The sequence below is a fragment of the Excalfactoria chinensis genome, assembly GCF_039878825.1.
Source record: "Excalfactoria chinensis isolate bCotChi1 chromosome 1 unlocalized genomic scaffold, bCotChi1.hap2 SUPER_1_unloc_2, whole genome shotgun sequence".
Taxonomy (NCBI): domain Eukaryota; kingdom Metazoa; phylum Chordata; class Aves; order Galliformes; family Phasianidae; genus Excalfactoria; species Excalfactoria chinensis.
The window spans coordinates 36,706-54,384 of NW_027315566.1; the positions used below are offsets into that span (position 1 = coordinate 36,706).

The following is a 17,679-nucleotide window of genomic DNA, read 5'->3' on the forward strand; positions in this document are numbered from 1 at the left end:
CACTGCAGCAGTGAATTGCTGCCTCTGTGGCACTCAGGGTAGCAGAAAGGGATGTGGGTAACATTTCCCATCCCTCCAGGCACGGGGCCTCTCAGTGGCACCACGTCTCAAGTGCTGCAGCACAGGGTTTGCTGTGGGAATAGGTGCCCCTGGAAGCAGGAGGAGCAGAGTGAGAGGAACCACGAATCAGATGGGTCATAAGGCAGCACGGAGCCCTCTGAAACCCCACTCATCTTCGTGTTCTGTGACGTGCTTCAGCCAGAATCAAAGTAGATCTGCAAAGGGGAAGAGGAGGGGCAGAGCCTTGCCAGGCTGGAGCCCACATTGCTGTCCTCTGGAGAGATGCAGCAAGGAAAAGATTTTCCAAGAACTTCTGTTCAAACTTAGAAACGGAGACCAATCCTCTTAGCCTTGATTAGTTGAAAGCTGGTTTGCTAAGAACCCACGCAGTGCCAAATGGAGCTGGGTGTGCCTTCTTGTTGGGTACAGCCCAGCAGCGGGTACAGCCTCAAAGGGTCTGTACAGCAGCAAGAGAACACGGCTGGAAGGTGGGAAGAGGATGTCAAAGGATGCCACCCCCCCCCCCCTTTGGCACATAGATGTGAGCAAAGCAGCACGGCAAGCCTCCATAGAGGAGCTGCAGCAACAGAAGGGTATGCAGGGGGGGGGCTGTGGTGGGCACGAGGGGGTCCCCACCCCCTGCTTACAGCTGGGGTTCCCCAGAGGGGCAGACTCACCAACTCGATGCCTTGAGGAAAAGGGTTGTCCTCCCAATCCTTCTCAGGGAAGCGCTGCAGGATCTGCCCCTGGCCGTCCCCGCTCCCTGCAAGAACAAGAAGGGCATTAGAGGCTGGAGCTGCATGCCTGGCCAATGCAGGACTGACCCCCCCCCACCCTGCACTCGCCCTGGCACAGCTCACTGTCAGCAGGTGTCCCAGCCAGCAAAGCAGAAGAGCTGCGGTGCTCGGGCCAAGTATAACGTGAAAGCTTCCTTCCTTCTGCTCCTTATCTCCAACTTAGCTCTTGACATGTCCCTGAACAATGGATCCAAGCTGCTTGGTGGTTGTTGTTTTCTTTGAGCTCCCCTCATAGGGGCTCACGGCTGCCCCTATGGCTTCACATCCTGAAACCCACAGCGCTGCCAAAGGGCACATTGCAAACGACTTCCCCCTGGCTGGGCCAAACCCCAGCAAAGTGAATGGCCCCCAAGTCATTACCTGGTCCATGCTGCCCCCTGAGCACAGAGATGAGGATGTTTGGGGACGGAGCCAGAGCTGCTTAAGGTCACATTGCTGCAGCATGGTGTGATGGCAATGAAAATCCTGCACAGCTCCTGCACAACCCTTCCCCTATAGAGGGGATGGCAGTGCTAAGGGATCTGCATTGCTGCAAGGCCCAACCTCAGCCCTGTGCTGGGGTTATGGACATCCCCGACCTCTGCAGGAGGAACCTGGTGTTGGGGTGGTGTGCTCCATAAGGGATATTTTCAGCACCCAGCCCCAGCGCTGCCGCCCACTGCATGGCCACAGCTGTATTTAGCAGGACACAGCATGGGGAGGGATGCCACTTTTAGCCCCAAAGGACCAAAATGGAAAGGTCGGTGCCAAATTAGGAGGAAAACGGTGCTGAGAATCACGTCAGACAAGCCCTGAGCCCAGAGCCAGCTCCAGTGGCCATGCAGGGAGCCCAGAGGTGTGCCAACAGTGGCACACAGTGCAACGCTGCTGCTGCCATGCATATAGCACTGCAGCTTGCTCCGTGCAGTGGGGACAGGTGCTCTGTGTTTGCTTGATCACAGGATCAGCACAGCCCGGGGGCTCGCAGGAGTGTGAGCACCTCCCTGCCCTGCTGACCACGCACTGAGCAGCCCGGGGTCCCATTGGCCTCCTGGGCCACCATTAGAGCCATGGCTTTCTCTGCAGAGCTCAATTCCAGCAGCTAAACCTCGTGACTTAGAAACCTCTGTGCTTTCCTTGGCGTGTGCCAAGGTGCTGGTGCAGCCACCAGGCTCTGCTCCTTCCTTCCTGCTCCTTGGGTGAGGCTGGTTGGGATGGATGGTGACACCTGGACATCCCAACCGGGGCAGCCTGGATGGCCGGGGTTAATGTCAAGCTATATCAGGAAAGTTTATGAGATCTTATCACAATACAGGAAACTCTACATAAGCAAAAAAGTTAAACATTCAGCTGACGCACCACAAGCAGTGACCTTAACCCCCAGGCAGGCACGATGGGGACAGCGGGGGGCAATGGGGACACAGGGGGCAGTGGGGACGGTGCTGCATAGGGAAGTGACAGCACTGGGGGAGACCTCAGTACGGCCCTCAGTAAGGACCTGACACACATCAGGAGCTGTTTTGTATGTGGGCAGGGAGCAAAGGGACACGAGGAATGGCTTTATACCAATAGAGGGAGAGGTGCTGGGCAGGGTGAGGCAAGGAGCTGCAGCTCTGTTGTCAATTCTGGGGTTGTGTGATCTTTAAGGACCTTTCCAACCCAACCATTCTATGCTTCTGCGATCCTTAAGGACCCTTCCGACCCCCAAAGCCATGGGATGACCTGGAAGGGGACGTGGAGCTTGTGCACAGAGCTCATTGCTCACACCCAGCATCACCTCCAAGCCCTCTGTGCTGCTCCCAGTGACCCCGGATCCTCGTGGGGCCGTGTAAGCAGCACTTGGGCAACCGCCCTGCAACCAGCACGAGTGATTGCATCAACTGAGACTGCTGCCAAATGCCGGGACGGCTCAGCCCAGGCATTGCCCACTCACTGGCACTGGGTGTTCCTCAGAGCAGATTGGGTTTAACTCCAGCCGCTATCAAGAGTGCACAAGGTGTCTGGGATTAGAAGCTCACAACGCTGAGCTGCTGTGATGAAGTTAGGAAGGATGCAAAGAGCAGAGGATATGGCAGAGCTGCAGGGAACGGCACAACTCTGAGCTGACCCTCAGGCATGAGCCCACCATGAGACAGGAGCAGCACGGGGTTCCCAGTTCCTGCTGTTGGAGAGCAGCACAAGGCTGCAAAAGCACAAGGCTGCAAAAGCACAAGGCTGCAAAAGCACAAGGCTCAACCCTGTGCACAGTGCAAGGTGGCACATCACACTAGCAGCGCACAGAGCTAGAGAACCACACAATGATTGGGTTGGAAAGGTCCTTTAAGACCACAGAACTATGGAATCCCATGGCTCACATCCAGCTCCTCGCCCACCAGGACCCAATCCATGGGCTGGATATACACCCACAGTCTGAGTGTTCCCACAAAGCCTTCATCACTGCACAGCCTCCATCTTCAGCCATCACGTGCCAAGCCAGCACTGGCTCTCATTTCCCCTGCTCTGCTGTCGTGCCTCAACCCAAAGGAGCAGTTCTGTGGACAGACAACCTCCCCCCTGCCCCATCCTTCTCATTTCTGTCTTTCAGCAGGAAGCACCTTTGAGGTCTGTCTCAATCACACAACCTGCGTGTGGAGGCTTCTGCATTCAGTCCCCAGGTTTACCGCAAGAAGAGATTTGTCACACACCAAGTGGATGGGATGGGGTGGGATGGGATGGGATGGGGATGGGAATAGGGATAGGGATGGGATGGGATGGGATGGGATGGGATGGGATGGGATGGGATGGGATGGGGATGGGGATGGGAATAGGGATGGGGATGGGAATGGGGATAGGGATGGGGATGGGAATGGGGATAGGGATGGGATGGGATGGGATGGGATGGGATGGGATGGGATGGGATGGGATGGGATGGGATGGGATGGGATGGGATGGGAGGGGATGGGATGGGATGGGAGGGGATGGGATGGGATGGGACGGGATGGAGATGGGATGGGGATGGAGATGGGGTTGGGAATGGGGATAGGGATGGAATAGGATGAGGATGGGGTTGGGAATGGAGATGGGGATGGGGATGGGGATGGAATGGGATAGGATGGGGATAGGGATGGAATGGGATGGGATGGGATGGGATGGGATGGGATGGGATGGGATGGGATGGGATGGGGAAGGAGATGGAGGAGATGGGGATGGAATGGGATGGGATGGGATGGGGATAGGGATGAGATGGGATGGGGATGAGGATGGGGTTGGGAATGGAGATGGGGATGGGGATGGGGATGAGGATGGGATGGGATGGGATGGGATGGGATGGGATGGGATGGGATGGGATGGGATGGGATGGGATGGGATGGGATGGGATGGGAGGGGATGGGATGGGAGGGGAGGGGATGGGATGGGATGGGGATGGAATGGGATGGGGATGGAGATGGGGTTGGGAATGGGGATAGGGATGGAATGGGATGAGGATGGGGTTGGGAATGGAGATGGGGATGGGGATGGAATGGGATAGGATGGGGATAGGGATGGAATGGGATGGGATGGGATGGGGAAGGAGATGGAGGAGATGGGGATGGAATGGGATGGGATGGGATGGGGATAGGGATGAGATGGGATGGGGATGAGGATGGGGTTGGGAATGGAGATGGGGATGGGGATGAGGATGGGGATGGGATGGGATGGGATAGGATGGGATGGGATGGGATGGGATGGGATGGGATGGAATGGGATGGGGATGGGACAGGATGGGATGGGGATGGGAGGGGACGGGGATGAGGATGGGATGGGATGGGATGGGATGGGATGGGATGGGATGGGGTGCTGTGGCCCATAGACGTCTGCTCCTACTTCCATGAGAGCAGGGAATAGCTCTGGGGCATTTATAAAGCTGTGCAGAAAGAGAACGGGGCAGGGAGGAGATGCCCAGCTCAGCTCAGGTACGTGTCTGAGGTGGGCTCGGGTGGGACACTGAGCTCAAAGATCCAGTTTCTGACCTCCAAATCCTACCCCAAGCCCTCCTCCTGCCTCAGTGCCCACTCACCCCACTGCCATGGCCAGTTCAGGAGCAGCAACAAGACGGAATCACAGAATCATTTAGGTTGGAACAGACCTCTCGGATCACCAGTCCATCCCCACCGTGCCCACTAACCATGTCCTCAAGTGCCACATCCCCCCCCAGTTCTTGAACATCACCATGACTGGGGACACCCCACCCTGGGCAGCCCGTGCCAGAGCCTGACTGTGCATTCAAAGACATCCAACCCCGCACACCCTCAGCTCTGCAACATACACCACGGAGCTCATAGCACTGTCCCTCCCACTTGGCAGGGGATGTCCCAGCACAGCGGATGTCCCTGGGGTGAGCTCCGTGCCCCCCATCACAACCGCAGCCCCCGTGGGCAGCGCGCACCCGGCCCTGTCAAAGCCACCGCGCCGCAGGGCACGGCCACTGGGACAACACGGCGAGTGTCTGCACCGGGACAATGGCACCACTGTTCCCTTCTTACATATTTATGACACGAACACAAAGAATGGCTTTTCTATGGGGGAGCACAAAAGGGCTGTGTGCCGTGCTGGAGCTGCCCGCTGTGCCCTGATCCTTAGGGGGAAGCCCGCCCGCGCCCCACATCCCCACATCCCCTGCACGTCCCCAGCATGATGCTCCATGAGCCAACTGCTTGCTGTTGCTGTGGGCATCAGCTGGATCTGTGCTGCCCTGAGCTGCTGCCCTGTGTGTGTGCACAGGGCTCAGCCAAACCCTGGGTTGTGGCAACCCTTCACCATCAATACGAGCTGGAGGATGGATGGATGAAGCACAGCACTGCCAAAAAGACCCTGCATGAGGGGTCAGATGGGGGCAGCCCTTCAAGCCAGCACTGTGTCCTCACAGCACAGAGAGCCAAGCAGAGCCTGGATGCATCCAGGGCTGTGCAGCCAGCAGGGTGAGGGAGGGGATCTGCCCCTCTGTGCTAAGACATCTCACCTGGAGCACTGCATTCAGATGGGGAGTGCTCAGCACAGGGCAGACACCGACCTGCTGGAGTGGTGTCCATAGGAAGGACACAAAGAGGGGCTCAGGGATGGAACTGCTCTCATAGGACAAACTGAGAGCTGGGGCTGTGCAGCTGGAGTGCCTTTAAGGTAGAGTGGTTTAGAATGAACCAAAGTTGTGCTCTGTAACAATTCCTATCCTGGGTATATTCCCCCTCCAAAACAAAATACATGGGAAAAAAAGAACGAGTTCAAGTGTTTAAAGATCGCCGTAGTGATGTCTGAGGACTTGGGCTCTTCGTAAACATGATAACAATCAGAAGGATAAATAGTTCAGGATGGGGCCAGTGGCCCAACAGCTCCCATTGAGCTCCTCACGGCAGGGAAAGCTCTTTGCCATCGAGGAGCAGATCAGTTTCACACCAGCCTTTCTCTTGGTCGCACTGACCATCTCCACGCTGTCATTTACTGCCTCAAAGCTGCTCTCAGGCAAGTCCCAGTTAAGATCCAGGAATGTCCACGAGGTTCTTCAGCTCCTGCTGCCAACACAAGCCAAAGCTCTGCTCTGTCGCAAAGATTTGCCCTCGTTGTTCCTTGAGCTCGTGCCAAGAGGAGAGTCGCTATTTGTCTTTAGAAGCATTTAAAGCAGGAGAGGAAGTCATTAAAATATAAATCATCCGTCTTGTTTCCAAGATCTCCGTCCCAGGGAAGTGCTGCTCGGGGCCCACGGGGTTACTGGCAGCCACAGAGATAAGCGCTTCCCAGCTGCCTGCTGCTGCTCCACGGCCATTGCTGGAAATGCTTTGCAGCCATGGCAAGGGGAAGTCCTTTGCAAAGAGCCCCAACCCATGCATGGCTTGGGCACCCATGGATGGGGCCCTGGGTACACAGCCCCCAGCAGGGGGGGGTCTGGGGGTCATTAGAAAAGCCCTCCAAGACCATCCAGTCCAACCACCCACCTACCACCAATATCTCCCCACTAAACCATGGCCCATAGCACAACATCTACATGGTTCTTAGATACCGACGGGGACTTCTCCACCTCTCTGGACAACAGCCCCCACTTCCCAGGGCCAAAGGACGTGGTCACAGCTCACCCACGGAGCACGGAGGAGCAGTGGGGACTGCACTCACTTGGGCACATGGAGCAGATAAGACAGGTCAGTGCTCGGAGCTTTCTGCTCAGCACTATGGAGCACAAGAGCTCGGAAAGAGGAAGCGATGCTGTGCCCCAGCAGTGCCAGAACCACCTGCTTTCACCTCATTTCCTCCTGGCTGTCAGAGCTGCCGTGCCATGGTCAGTGCTGATGCACCAGTGCATGCTGCCATTCCTTCCCAGGCTCAGCACTCTGCACTTGCCCTCAGTGAACCCCAACAGGTTCCTCTCCACCCTCTCCATTACAAGACGGTCGGCGCTATCGTAAGCCATCACCATTAAGCTGTAACACGGGAGCAGTGTGAGTCAAAACAGGCAATGACGGGCTGTTAAGCAGCATGCTGATGTTGGGAGGGGACACAGCAGCGCAGCCCAGGGTTACCTGTCTGTAACATTATCTCTGTAGGATCTGCTGTCCCATTCAGGCTGAGCAAAGAGAACCATTCGGGGACGTCAGTGTAAACAGCTGTCGACTGTGCACGCATGCACAGTTCCTGTGCACACAGATATTTACTGGTACTTGGTCATAACAAGAGTCTGGGCAGCCTCGATTTGCACTTCCACGTTTACAGTAATGCATGCTTTATAAAACCCCCCCGGTCTGAAATGTCATCAGACGCTCCCGCAATGAACGGCGGCTTTTCCTGAGAAACCTAATGGGATTTCTTTAGGTTTCCTTTCCTGAGAAAGGGGTTTAAGATGCTGGTTGTGGGGCTGCATTCTCACGGCACTGCATGAGGAGGGCTGCTGTCAGCCCTTGTGCTCAGAGATCCTGCAAGCAAAGTGATACTTTGTCATGGAATCATAGCAGAGGACCATAGAATTGGCAGGGACCCCCAAAGCCCCCACACTATGGGCTGGGTGCTCCCCCCCAGTTCAGGCTGCCCAGAGCCTCATCCACGTCCTTGGGCACCTCCAGGATGGGGTTACCCACAGCTCTGGGCTGCACCACTCACTGATCTGAACAGAGGGAGCACAAAGACTGAAGGTTTGCTCTGAGCAAGCAGCAATCCTGGCCCATCGCATGCAAGCACCAAGCAAAGAGCACAGAGACAGCCACTGAAAGAGCTTTGGGGAGGGACCTGCTTTATTTTTATCCAATGCCGAATTCCAGTTGCTTCCCAGGGGACCCACGAGCCGTCTCCAATGGGTCCTGTCCCCACAATTACAGGGTTGCACCACCAGTGTTTACCCGGAGCCTAAAAACAGTGCCAGCCATCCCCAGTCAGTCCAGTGAGAGCACGCAGCAGCACAGCACAGACCTGCTGGGCACGACGCCTGCAGCACGGGGTGACCTGCTGCCCAAAGGACTCAGAATCACAGAACCATTCCAGTTGGAAAAGACCCCCATGAGCACCAAGCACACATCCCATACCGTGGAACTACAGAACAGAGAGTTGCAAGTGACTCACATAGATCACTGAGCCCGATGCCTGTTGCACAGGGGGGTGACCCAAAGGATATCCGAGGTTGCAAGGGTCTCACAAAGATGGTTGAGGCCAACTCCTGGTTCAGCATCTGGATCATAGCGCATACATGCACAGCACTCCTTGCATTGGGCACCACGGACAGCACATGCTCATGCAGCCAGTGCGTCATCCAAGACTGCAGCCCCAGGGGCACCGACACCAGCATGGTAGGAATCATTGAGCCACGGAATGGATGAGTTGGAGGGGTCCTTAAAGGTCATAAGAGCCATAGAGTGGTTGGGTCGGAATGGACCTTATAGATCACAGAGTGATACAGTGATTGGGTAGGAAGGGTCCTTGAATATCGTAGAGTCATAGGATGGCTTGGGGTGAGTTGAGAGGGACCTTAAAGATCATGAAGCAGTTGGATTGGAAAGGTCCTCAAAGATCAAGCGGTTAGATTGGAAAGGTCCTCAAAGATCATAGAGTAGTTAGGTTGGAAGAGACTTTATGGATCACATAGCAATAGCATGGTTGGGTTGGAAGTGTCCTAGAAGATCACAGAGCCACAGAGTGGTTGGGTTGGAATGATCCTTGAAGATCATAGAGACATAGACTGGTTGGGTTGGAAGTGCCCTAGAAGATCATAGAGCCATAGAGTGGTTGGGTTTGAAAGGTCCTAGAAGATCATAGAGCCATTGAGTGGTTGGGTTTGAAAGATCCTAGAAGATCATAGAGTGGTTGGGTTGGAAGGGTCCTTACAGCTCACAGAGCCATAGAGTGGCTGGGTTGGAAGGGTCCTTAGAGCTCACAGAGCCATAGAGTGGTTGGGTTGGAAGGGTCCTTACAGCTCACAGAGCCATAGAGTGGTTGGGTTGGAAGGGTCCTTACAGCTCACAGAGCCATAGAGTGGTTGGGTTGGAAGGGTCCTCACAGATCACAGAGCAATAGAATGGTTGTGTTGGAAGTGTCCTTGAAGATCATAGAGCCATAGAGTGGTTGGGTTGAGTTAGGAGGTATCTTATAGATCACTGAGCCACAGAACCCCAACATTACATGGGGTGGAAGGGACTTAAGACTCTACCCGGCTCCAATCCTGGTCATGAGCTGGTTGTCCCCAGTTAGTTCAGCTCAGTTCACCAAGTAGCCCCGTGCTGGAGCAGTGCCCACAGCTGCCGGGAAGGAAAATTCCTTACAGGGAGCAGGCAGCACCAACACAGCAGTGCAAACACCGGGCGCAGTGTGAGCATGGGGTGTGTCATTGGTTTGTTCTTGGTGTTATTTGTATTTGACAACAAATCTGCTTTCATTGCTTTATTCCATTCCACCAGCAATTTCTGAAGGCTTTGTCACTGGCACTGAGGCACGCAGATGTCATGCAGCACTGCACGCAGCACCCTGTATCTGTGCCCTGGTTGCATTGGGCTCCCACCACTGCAATCCTTGCAAACCACAGCCCATCTCTCCTCATGGTTGGCCTTCCTTTTAATCTCATTTGCATATGCAAATGATAGCCTATTTCTGCTACTCGGCAGAGCGCGTTTCAATCGCTGTAAAACTGATCGGATTGCATTAGGAGAACAACATGCACAGAAACACAACACAGGAGGCAGCGAGCTCATGTTCTGCTCCTGGCTCCACATCTGCATCCCTGCTCCAGGAAGGAGTCTGAGTGGAAGAACAGTGATAAATACATGGCAATTCCAACTGGGGAATGGAAGCAAAGGCAGCAAGGCACAGCCCCGAGTGCACAGCAAACTAAGGGGACATCAGCTCCCCTCCCAGCGACCGCCCCACAGCTCCCCATGTCAGCAGGGAGATGAGGGGTAGCTGTGAAAGCTGGTGGGGCACAGCAACAGAAAACACAATGCTGGGGTGAGGGAAGAAGGGAACCACTTGAGGCTGCTTCCCTCCCCAGAGCGGTGAGGACCCAGCACTGCTGCCCAGTGCACCTCCAGCCCAAGATACGGCCCTGGTGGGGGGCACCCACCCAAAGCAGGGATGGGGCTGGGGTGTCCCTTCCAACCCAACCATTCAGCGCTTCTGTGACTCACTGCAGACTCCCAGGCCCCAATGCCATGTGTGGACTCTGCACCACCAAGCAGAAGGAGCAGCCAGGGCACAAAGGGAACTGAAGCAGGTCGGTTCTGCAGAAACATCCCCCAAGCAGCCGTGCAGCCACATCCACAGGAGGAAGGGGCCGCAGCTGCTCATGGGAACAGAGAGCACCACAGACAGAGAACCAACCCCCCCAACCCCCCCCCTCATCCCCAGGGCTTTCAGCCTTTCCCCAAGGCTACTGCTGCTGCCATCCCCCACCATTAGGCTGACACCAGGTACAGGGAGGCTGTGACAGCTCAGCTGGGCCCCCAGACTCCTCTGCCCTTACATGCTCAACCTCCTCCCACGCACCAAAGGGATTATCCAAAAGCCCTTCAAAGGCAGTGCTGTCTCTCGAGGTCACCAGAGCTCAGAGGAAGGACAGGTAGCGCTGCACCAGGTATGGAGATCAGCTGTGCCTGCGTGGAGCTCTGCTGAGCAGCTGGCAATGTCACCAAGCTGATGGCAGCCCCTGGGGAGGCAACCCAAAGCACAGTGGTCACCCAGTGGGCACTGTGGCATTGAGAAGGCACAGCAATGCTGTTTAACACCACTCTTGTGAGCAGGAAACTAAATCTTCCTCTTCTTCACCCAATACATAGGCCCTGTATACAGTTCTGAGATCTTCAAGGACCCTTCCAACCCTACCCAAGCCAGTATATGGTTCTGGGATCTTCAAGGACCCTTCCAACCCAACCCAAGCCAGTATATGCTTCTGGGATCTTCAAGGACCCTCCCAACCCAACCCAAGCCAGTATATGGTTCTGGGATCTTCAAGGACCCTTCCAACCCAACCCAAGCCAGTATATGCTTCTGGGACCTTCAAGGACCCTTCCAACCCAACCCAAGCCAGTATATGGTTCTGGGATCTTCAAGGACCCTTCCAACCCAACCCAAGCCAGTATATGCTTCTGGGACCTTCAAGGACCCTTCCAACCCAACCCAAGCCAGTATATGGTTCTGGGATCTTCAAGGACCCTCCCAACTCAAACAAAGTCATTCTATGGTTCTGGGATCCTCAAGGACCCTTCTAACCCAACCAAAGTCATTCTAATGCTCTGGAATCTTCAAGGATCCTTCCAAACCAACCAAAGTCATTCTATGGTTCTGGGATCTTCAAGGACCCTTCCAACCTAACCAAGCTATTCTATGGGTCTGGGATCTTCAAGGACCCTTCCAACCCAACCATTCTATGATTCTATGAAACCATGTCGTGGATGTCAGAGGAAGAGGCTGAAAAGTCTCCATGTAGCCTGAGCTTTCCCCATCACCGTATCTACATCTACTCATAGATCCAAACGGGGTGGTTAGTTTGAAACTTATTTGGGGGAGTGAGAAATGTCAGGAAAACCTACGAGACCTCTGAGAGGTCTTAAGAGTAAAAAGCTGCCTGCTGATAGCCTGACATCACTGCTGATGGTTGAAGGAACCACGGTCAAGAGTTTACACAACGGAGAGTCCAGCAGGAGTCACACCAAGGTGCTGCAGTGCCTGGAGCAGCCCTGTTGGAGGAGAGGCTGTGAGCCAGGGCTGCTCAGCCTGGATCCCATTTGTGTCCATAAATCCCTGCACAGGGGCTTCAGGACCAAAGTATCATAGAAGCATAGAACAGATTGGGTTGGAAAGGCCCTTAATGATCACAGAACCATGGAATGGTTGGAAGTGTCCATAAAAAGGGTCCTGGAGATGCTCCTCTGGATCAAATGCCCCAAAACACAGAGGAAATTTAATGCAAAACACCCGGATTGTGGCAAACCCTGAAAACACGACCAAAATCCAACCCAAATCTGCCTCCAACAGGAGCAGAGGAAGAGCAAAGGGAGAGCAGCTCCTGGACCACACACACCTGCCCTGCCTTGAGCTGCCTTCATCCCATCCAGACACAGAAACACCTCCTCTGAACAGGGAATAAATCAAGCAGGCTTTGGCCTCTTCCTCTGACGTGCCTGAAGGTTTTTGTGTGCAGCAATGGCTCTTCCATACAGCCATGTCTATAAGTGTTGGAGGCAGCAAGGAAAAGCACAACCTGCAGGAGGGCAGAGAGCTGGGGGGCTCCCACCCCTTCCAACTCAAGCCACGCTGTGATTCTACAGCTTGTTAGGACCCTTCAAACCAAACCACTTGATGGCTCTGTGATCTACAAGGTTCCATCCAATCCAACCATTCTGTGGTTCTACATTCTACCAGGACCCTTCTGTTCCAATCATTCTATGGCTCTGCAATCTGTAAGGCCCCTTCCAACCCAACCACACTATGGCTCTGTGATCTACAAGGTCCCTTCCAACCCAACCACACTATGGCTCTGTGATCTACAAGGTCCATTCCAACCCAACCACACTATGGCTCTGTGATCTACAAGGTCCATTCCAACCCAACCACACTATGGCTCTGTGATCTACAAGGTCCCTTCCAACCCAACCACACTATGGCTCTGTGATCTACAAGGTCCATTCCAACCCAACCACACTATGGCTCTGTGATCTACAAGGTCCATTCCAACCCAACCACACTATGGCTCTGTGATCTACAAGGTCCCTCCCAACCCAACCACACTATGGCTCTGTGATCTACAAGGTCCATTCCAACCCAACCACACTATGGCTCTGTGATCTACAAGGTCCCTCCCAACCCAACCACTCTATGGCTCTGTGATCTACAAGGTCCCTTCCAACCCAATCACTCTATGGCTCTGTGATCTACAAGGTCCATTCCAACCCAACCACACTATGGCTCTGTGATCTACAAGGTCCATTCCAACCCAATCACACTCTGGCTCTGTGATCTACAAGGTCCATTCCAACCCAACCACTCTATGGCTCTGTGATCTACAAGGTCCATTCCAACCCAACCACACTATGGCTCTGTGATCTACAAGGTCCATTCCAAGCCAACCACACTATGGCTCTGTGATCTACAAGGTCCCTCCCAACCCAACCACTCTGGTTCACCCCCAGTGATCCCACCACAGCTCACATCCCCTCCCACCCCACCCAGGTACGCAGGGGCTGCCTCCATATAAGGGAAGAGAGCTGAAAAGCAGATGTGCTGTGCAGAAAACCCCAGCTTCCTGTTCACTCCCCTTCTACCCACATGCTTTTTATTGAAGGCTGACAATAGCAAACAATACCAGGAACGTGATGTCAGTTAGCACTGCGAGGAGCCCGGCCAGTGCAGCAGAGAGGAGCATGCAGGTGCAGTGCACCCATGAGCTCTGGAGCTCTGCAGCACCCCACAATAGGGGAATTCAGTGCCACCACCCCCAGCTTGTTTGAGTTTCCTGAAGTACAACAGCTCAGCTCACTAACTGCCTCCTCACAGGGGAGATGCTAAGTGGACCCCGTTCAGAAGCATCCCTTTTGCTCATGAAAGCTCTGTGCTGGAGCAGGAGAAGCTGCTGTAGGACATGGGTACAACCCACAGGAAGCCACAGCAGTGTCAAATGCTCAGACCGAAACCTGCTCTGTCCTTGAGCAAACAGAGAACCACGAGCACAGCCCTGGCAATGAAGGGACCCTGCCAGCTGCCACGCTGAACCCTCTGCCCTCCCAGAAGCCCAAAGGCACAGAGCTTTGGAGCACACCCTGGGCTGGACCAGGAGAGGCTCCTGAGCCCACCTCCATGTGGTCCCAGCATGTGACACCCCGCACTGGGAGTACAGCCTTATAATGAAGGGGCTGCATAACAAGCAGAGCATACCCTGCTGCTGAGCACAGACCAAGGTCTGCCTGCTGCTGCTCCTGCACTGACCCCAAAGCCATTCAGAGACTGGGGAGCGGTTCAGATCCCCCAACCCACCCCCTTGCCCCAGTGCAGCCAAGCTGTGCAGTCCCACCTGCAGTCCTGTGCCCCCCAGCAGGGCTGTGTCTGGGAGAGGATCCCCCCCACTGATACAACTCTGTGGCCGCCCGCAGCTGTGCCAAGATAGCTCTGACAATGAGCTTTGTCAGCTCACAGCTGCTGAGCAGCAGGGGCCGGGGCTGCGAAGAGCCATTCTGGAGACCCCCTATGAGGTTATTTTGCAGTGAAGAACCATTCTGGAGACCCCCTATGAGGTTATTTTGCAGTGAAGAACCATTCTGGAGACCCCCTATGAGGTTACTCTGCAGTGAAGAACCATTCTGGAGACCCCCTATGAGGTTATTTTGCAGTGAAGAACCATTCTGGAAACCCCCTATGAGGTTACTCTGCAGTGAAGAACCATTCTGGAGACCCCCTATGAGGTTATTTTGCTGTGAAGAACCATTCTGGAGACCCCCTATGAGGTTACTCTGCAGTTCAGGGAAGCTACAACCATGGCAGGGGCAGAATAGCAGCCCCACACCCCCAGGAGGTCAGCTCCTGCCCTGGGACAGTGTGGCATGTTGGCACTGAGCGCTTGGTAAGGGGCTGCTGAGCACAGCACCGAGAAAACAACAACAAATCCCAGGATTTACATGGACTCCCAGCAGCTCCATCTGGAAGCTCTGCAAATCCCAAAGCTGTGCATGCAGCCCTGACCCCAGTGCTGTGCTCGTCCCACTGCTCCAAGCACCATAAGCTCAAAATTCACTTCTCTGAGGTTTATTCCATCTGTTCTCCTGCCGACATGGCACAGGTTTGGGGCTGAAGGCTGTGGGGAGACATCGCTGCGGCCTTCAGTACCTGAAGGGGATGATACACAGGAAGAGAGCAGCTTTCTATGTAAGCAGAGCAATAGGACAATAGGGGGAATGGCTTTAAACTCAAAGAGGACAGACTGGGGTCAGATGAGGGGAAATCTTTCACCCAGAGGCAGTGCAGCCCAGAGCTGTGGGTGACCCATCTTGGAGGCACCCGAGGCCATGGATGGGGCCCTGGGCAGCCTGAGCTGGGGGACTCCCAGCCTATGGGGCTGAAGAGGCCCATCCAACCCAACTACGGTTCCATGACCTCAATGGATCCTTCCATCCCAAGGAATCCCCTGACTCTGGACTCACATATGCAGCCACAACCACAGGCTGAGCCCTTTCCCTGGTACAGCTCGTTCTGACGAGACACCGACGTAAAGCACAACACGAACCTCAAGTCTGCACGTCGGTGGTGCAAAAAACCACGTAACGTGTTCACGCTGACATCTTCAGTGCGACAAGTTTCCCCTGAGGTTGAACGTTTTGGGAAGGCAGGTCTATGAAATAAGAGGCCAATGAAACCCGAAGGCAAAAGAAACGCATCGGCTTCCTTCTTCTTCTGTGTGCTGAGGGCTGCTCAAGTGACCTCAGTCGGCGGCGCTTGGAGAACAAACACGGGGATGTAAGAGATGACTGTGATGCTGTGAGGACACAGATAACCATGTGAAACAAGCAGAGCGACCTTCCAACGGCTGAGAAACGATCCAACAGCAAGGAGAATAAAAAGCACAAACATAGAGTGGAGCTCAGAGGAACTTGGTGAGCCTGAAGCCAGAGGGGAAGAACAAGAAGTGATTCCCCAAAGCAGAAATCCCCCTTTACAAAGGTAAAAGGGATCTGTGCAGCTCCCCCAGGGCAAACCCCTCCAAGCAGCTGCACTGCTGACCCCCACCTGGGTGACCACAGGGCAGCAAGCTCCCTGTCTCATGGCCAAGCCCCGGCTAATTCCCACATCAAACAGCATTTCCCTTTCCACGTTGGAAGCAAAGTGGAGCAGCCCATCCTCAGTGCGCTGTGCTGCTGCCTGACCTCCTTCCTAAACAGCTCTGCTAAGTTCACACTGCGCTCACCCAGCAGCTTAGCTCCCCTTCCTAATCACCTGGCTCCGTGCTGGAACCCTATGAGGCAGCCTAACAAAGTCCAGCATCACCAAACACAGCATTCCCACCCGCATCCACCCCATGCATGTCTCACCACGCACAGCTCCGTGTGCTTCTATATCAAACCGATGACACAACCCCTCGCTGATACCCCCTTCTGCTGCAACTCCAGGAGGAGCTGAAGCAAACGATTGTGCTCCTGCTCAGCTCCAAACAGAGATGCTGTGTCTGTGGGTGAGTGTCAGCCCGCTGCCCGCAGCTGTGCCTGCGCTGCCCATCCCTCCGCTGTGACAGATGGAGCCGTGGGTGATGACAGAGCTGTGGGGAAGGACGGAGCCGTGGCGGTGCATGGGCAGGGTGGGGAAGGACCTTAAAGGGTTGAGTAGGAAAGCAGCCTTAAAACCACTAAATCCATACGATGGTTGGGTTGGAATGGACCCCTCAGCCCCATTGCTTCTATAAGGCTGGGTGTCCTCCAGCTCAGGCTGCCCAGGGTCCCATCCACAGCCTCCAGGGATGGAGCAGCCACAGCTCTGGGGCTGCATCACCTCCAGGTGAAGGATTTCCCCCACATCTGACCTCAGTCTCCCCTCTTTTGTTGCAAAGCCATTCCTCCATGCACAGCCTGCATGCAGAGCCCCTCTCCTCCTGTACATCAGCCACTAAAGGCTGCAATGAGGTCTCCCCACAGCCGGCCCTTCTGCAGGCTGCACATCTCCCTCAGCCCTTCCCCACAAGGAGCTGCAGCCCCCAGCCACCCCTGTGTCCTCCTCAGGTCCTGCTCCTACAACCCAACCCCAGCAGCTGAGCACCCAATGAACCAAGCAGCACCAACGGGCCCACCTGTCCCCATAGGGTGGCACACAGTGCTCGCACTGACATGATACGCTCACACTGCAGGACCTGCTAACGTGCCCCAACCCCATGTTGAGGCAGGGTACCCCCCTGCAACACCACGAGCAGCACGAGTGCTTATCTGGGCCATCAGCAGGAAGGTGACGCAGTGATGAAGGGGGGCGGGGGCAGCCCAGCTTGTTTTCTGCTCCACTTCCTACAGCTACCCACAGCACAGATGCATCTTAACAAACTGAGACGCTCCATTTGCTTTCCCCCAAAAAAAGCCCCTGCTGCATCCTAGGAAAAAAAGAAGAGAAAGGGATAAAAGCAAGAAAAGCAAAGTGCATCGCTGACCCGATCTCAGACACCAGGCACCGGCAGCTGACAAACTCACCCTGCAAGCTGACACGTGGCTGCTTCCAAACCATGCCACAAACAAAAGGGGATTGGAATCGGTGCAAGGAGAGGGCCTTGCTTTGCTCTGTGGGCTCAGCAGCCCCTAGATGAGCAATGCAAACCTTGTCCAGCCCTTTGCATGCAGAGGATGCTCGTGCAGCAGGTCTGAGGAACGCAACCCTATAGAAGTGGGGAGAATGAGGGTCAAGATGT

At 54.9% G+C, this 17,679-nt stretch overlaps 1 protein-coding gene across 1 annotated transcript in view; it reads right to left on the bottom strand.

Moving 5' to 3' along the window:
• Positions 1 to 17,679, bottom strand: part of SBF1 (SET binding factor 1) — a gene marked incomplete at its 3' end in the record, with an annotated part of 56,588 nt that overhangs the window by 34,915 nt on the left and 3,994 nt on the right. The window contains exon 2 of the mRNA XM_072360630.1: positions 738 to 823. Coding sequence (XP_072216731.1) covers positions 738 to 823 — 86 coding nt within the window. The remainder of the gene's footprint in view (positions 1 to 737; positions 824 to 17,679) is intronic.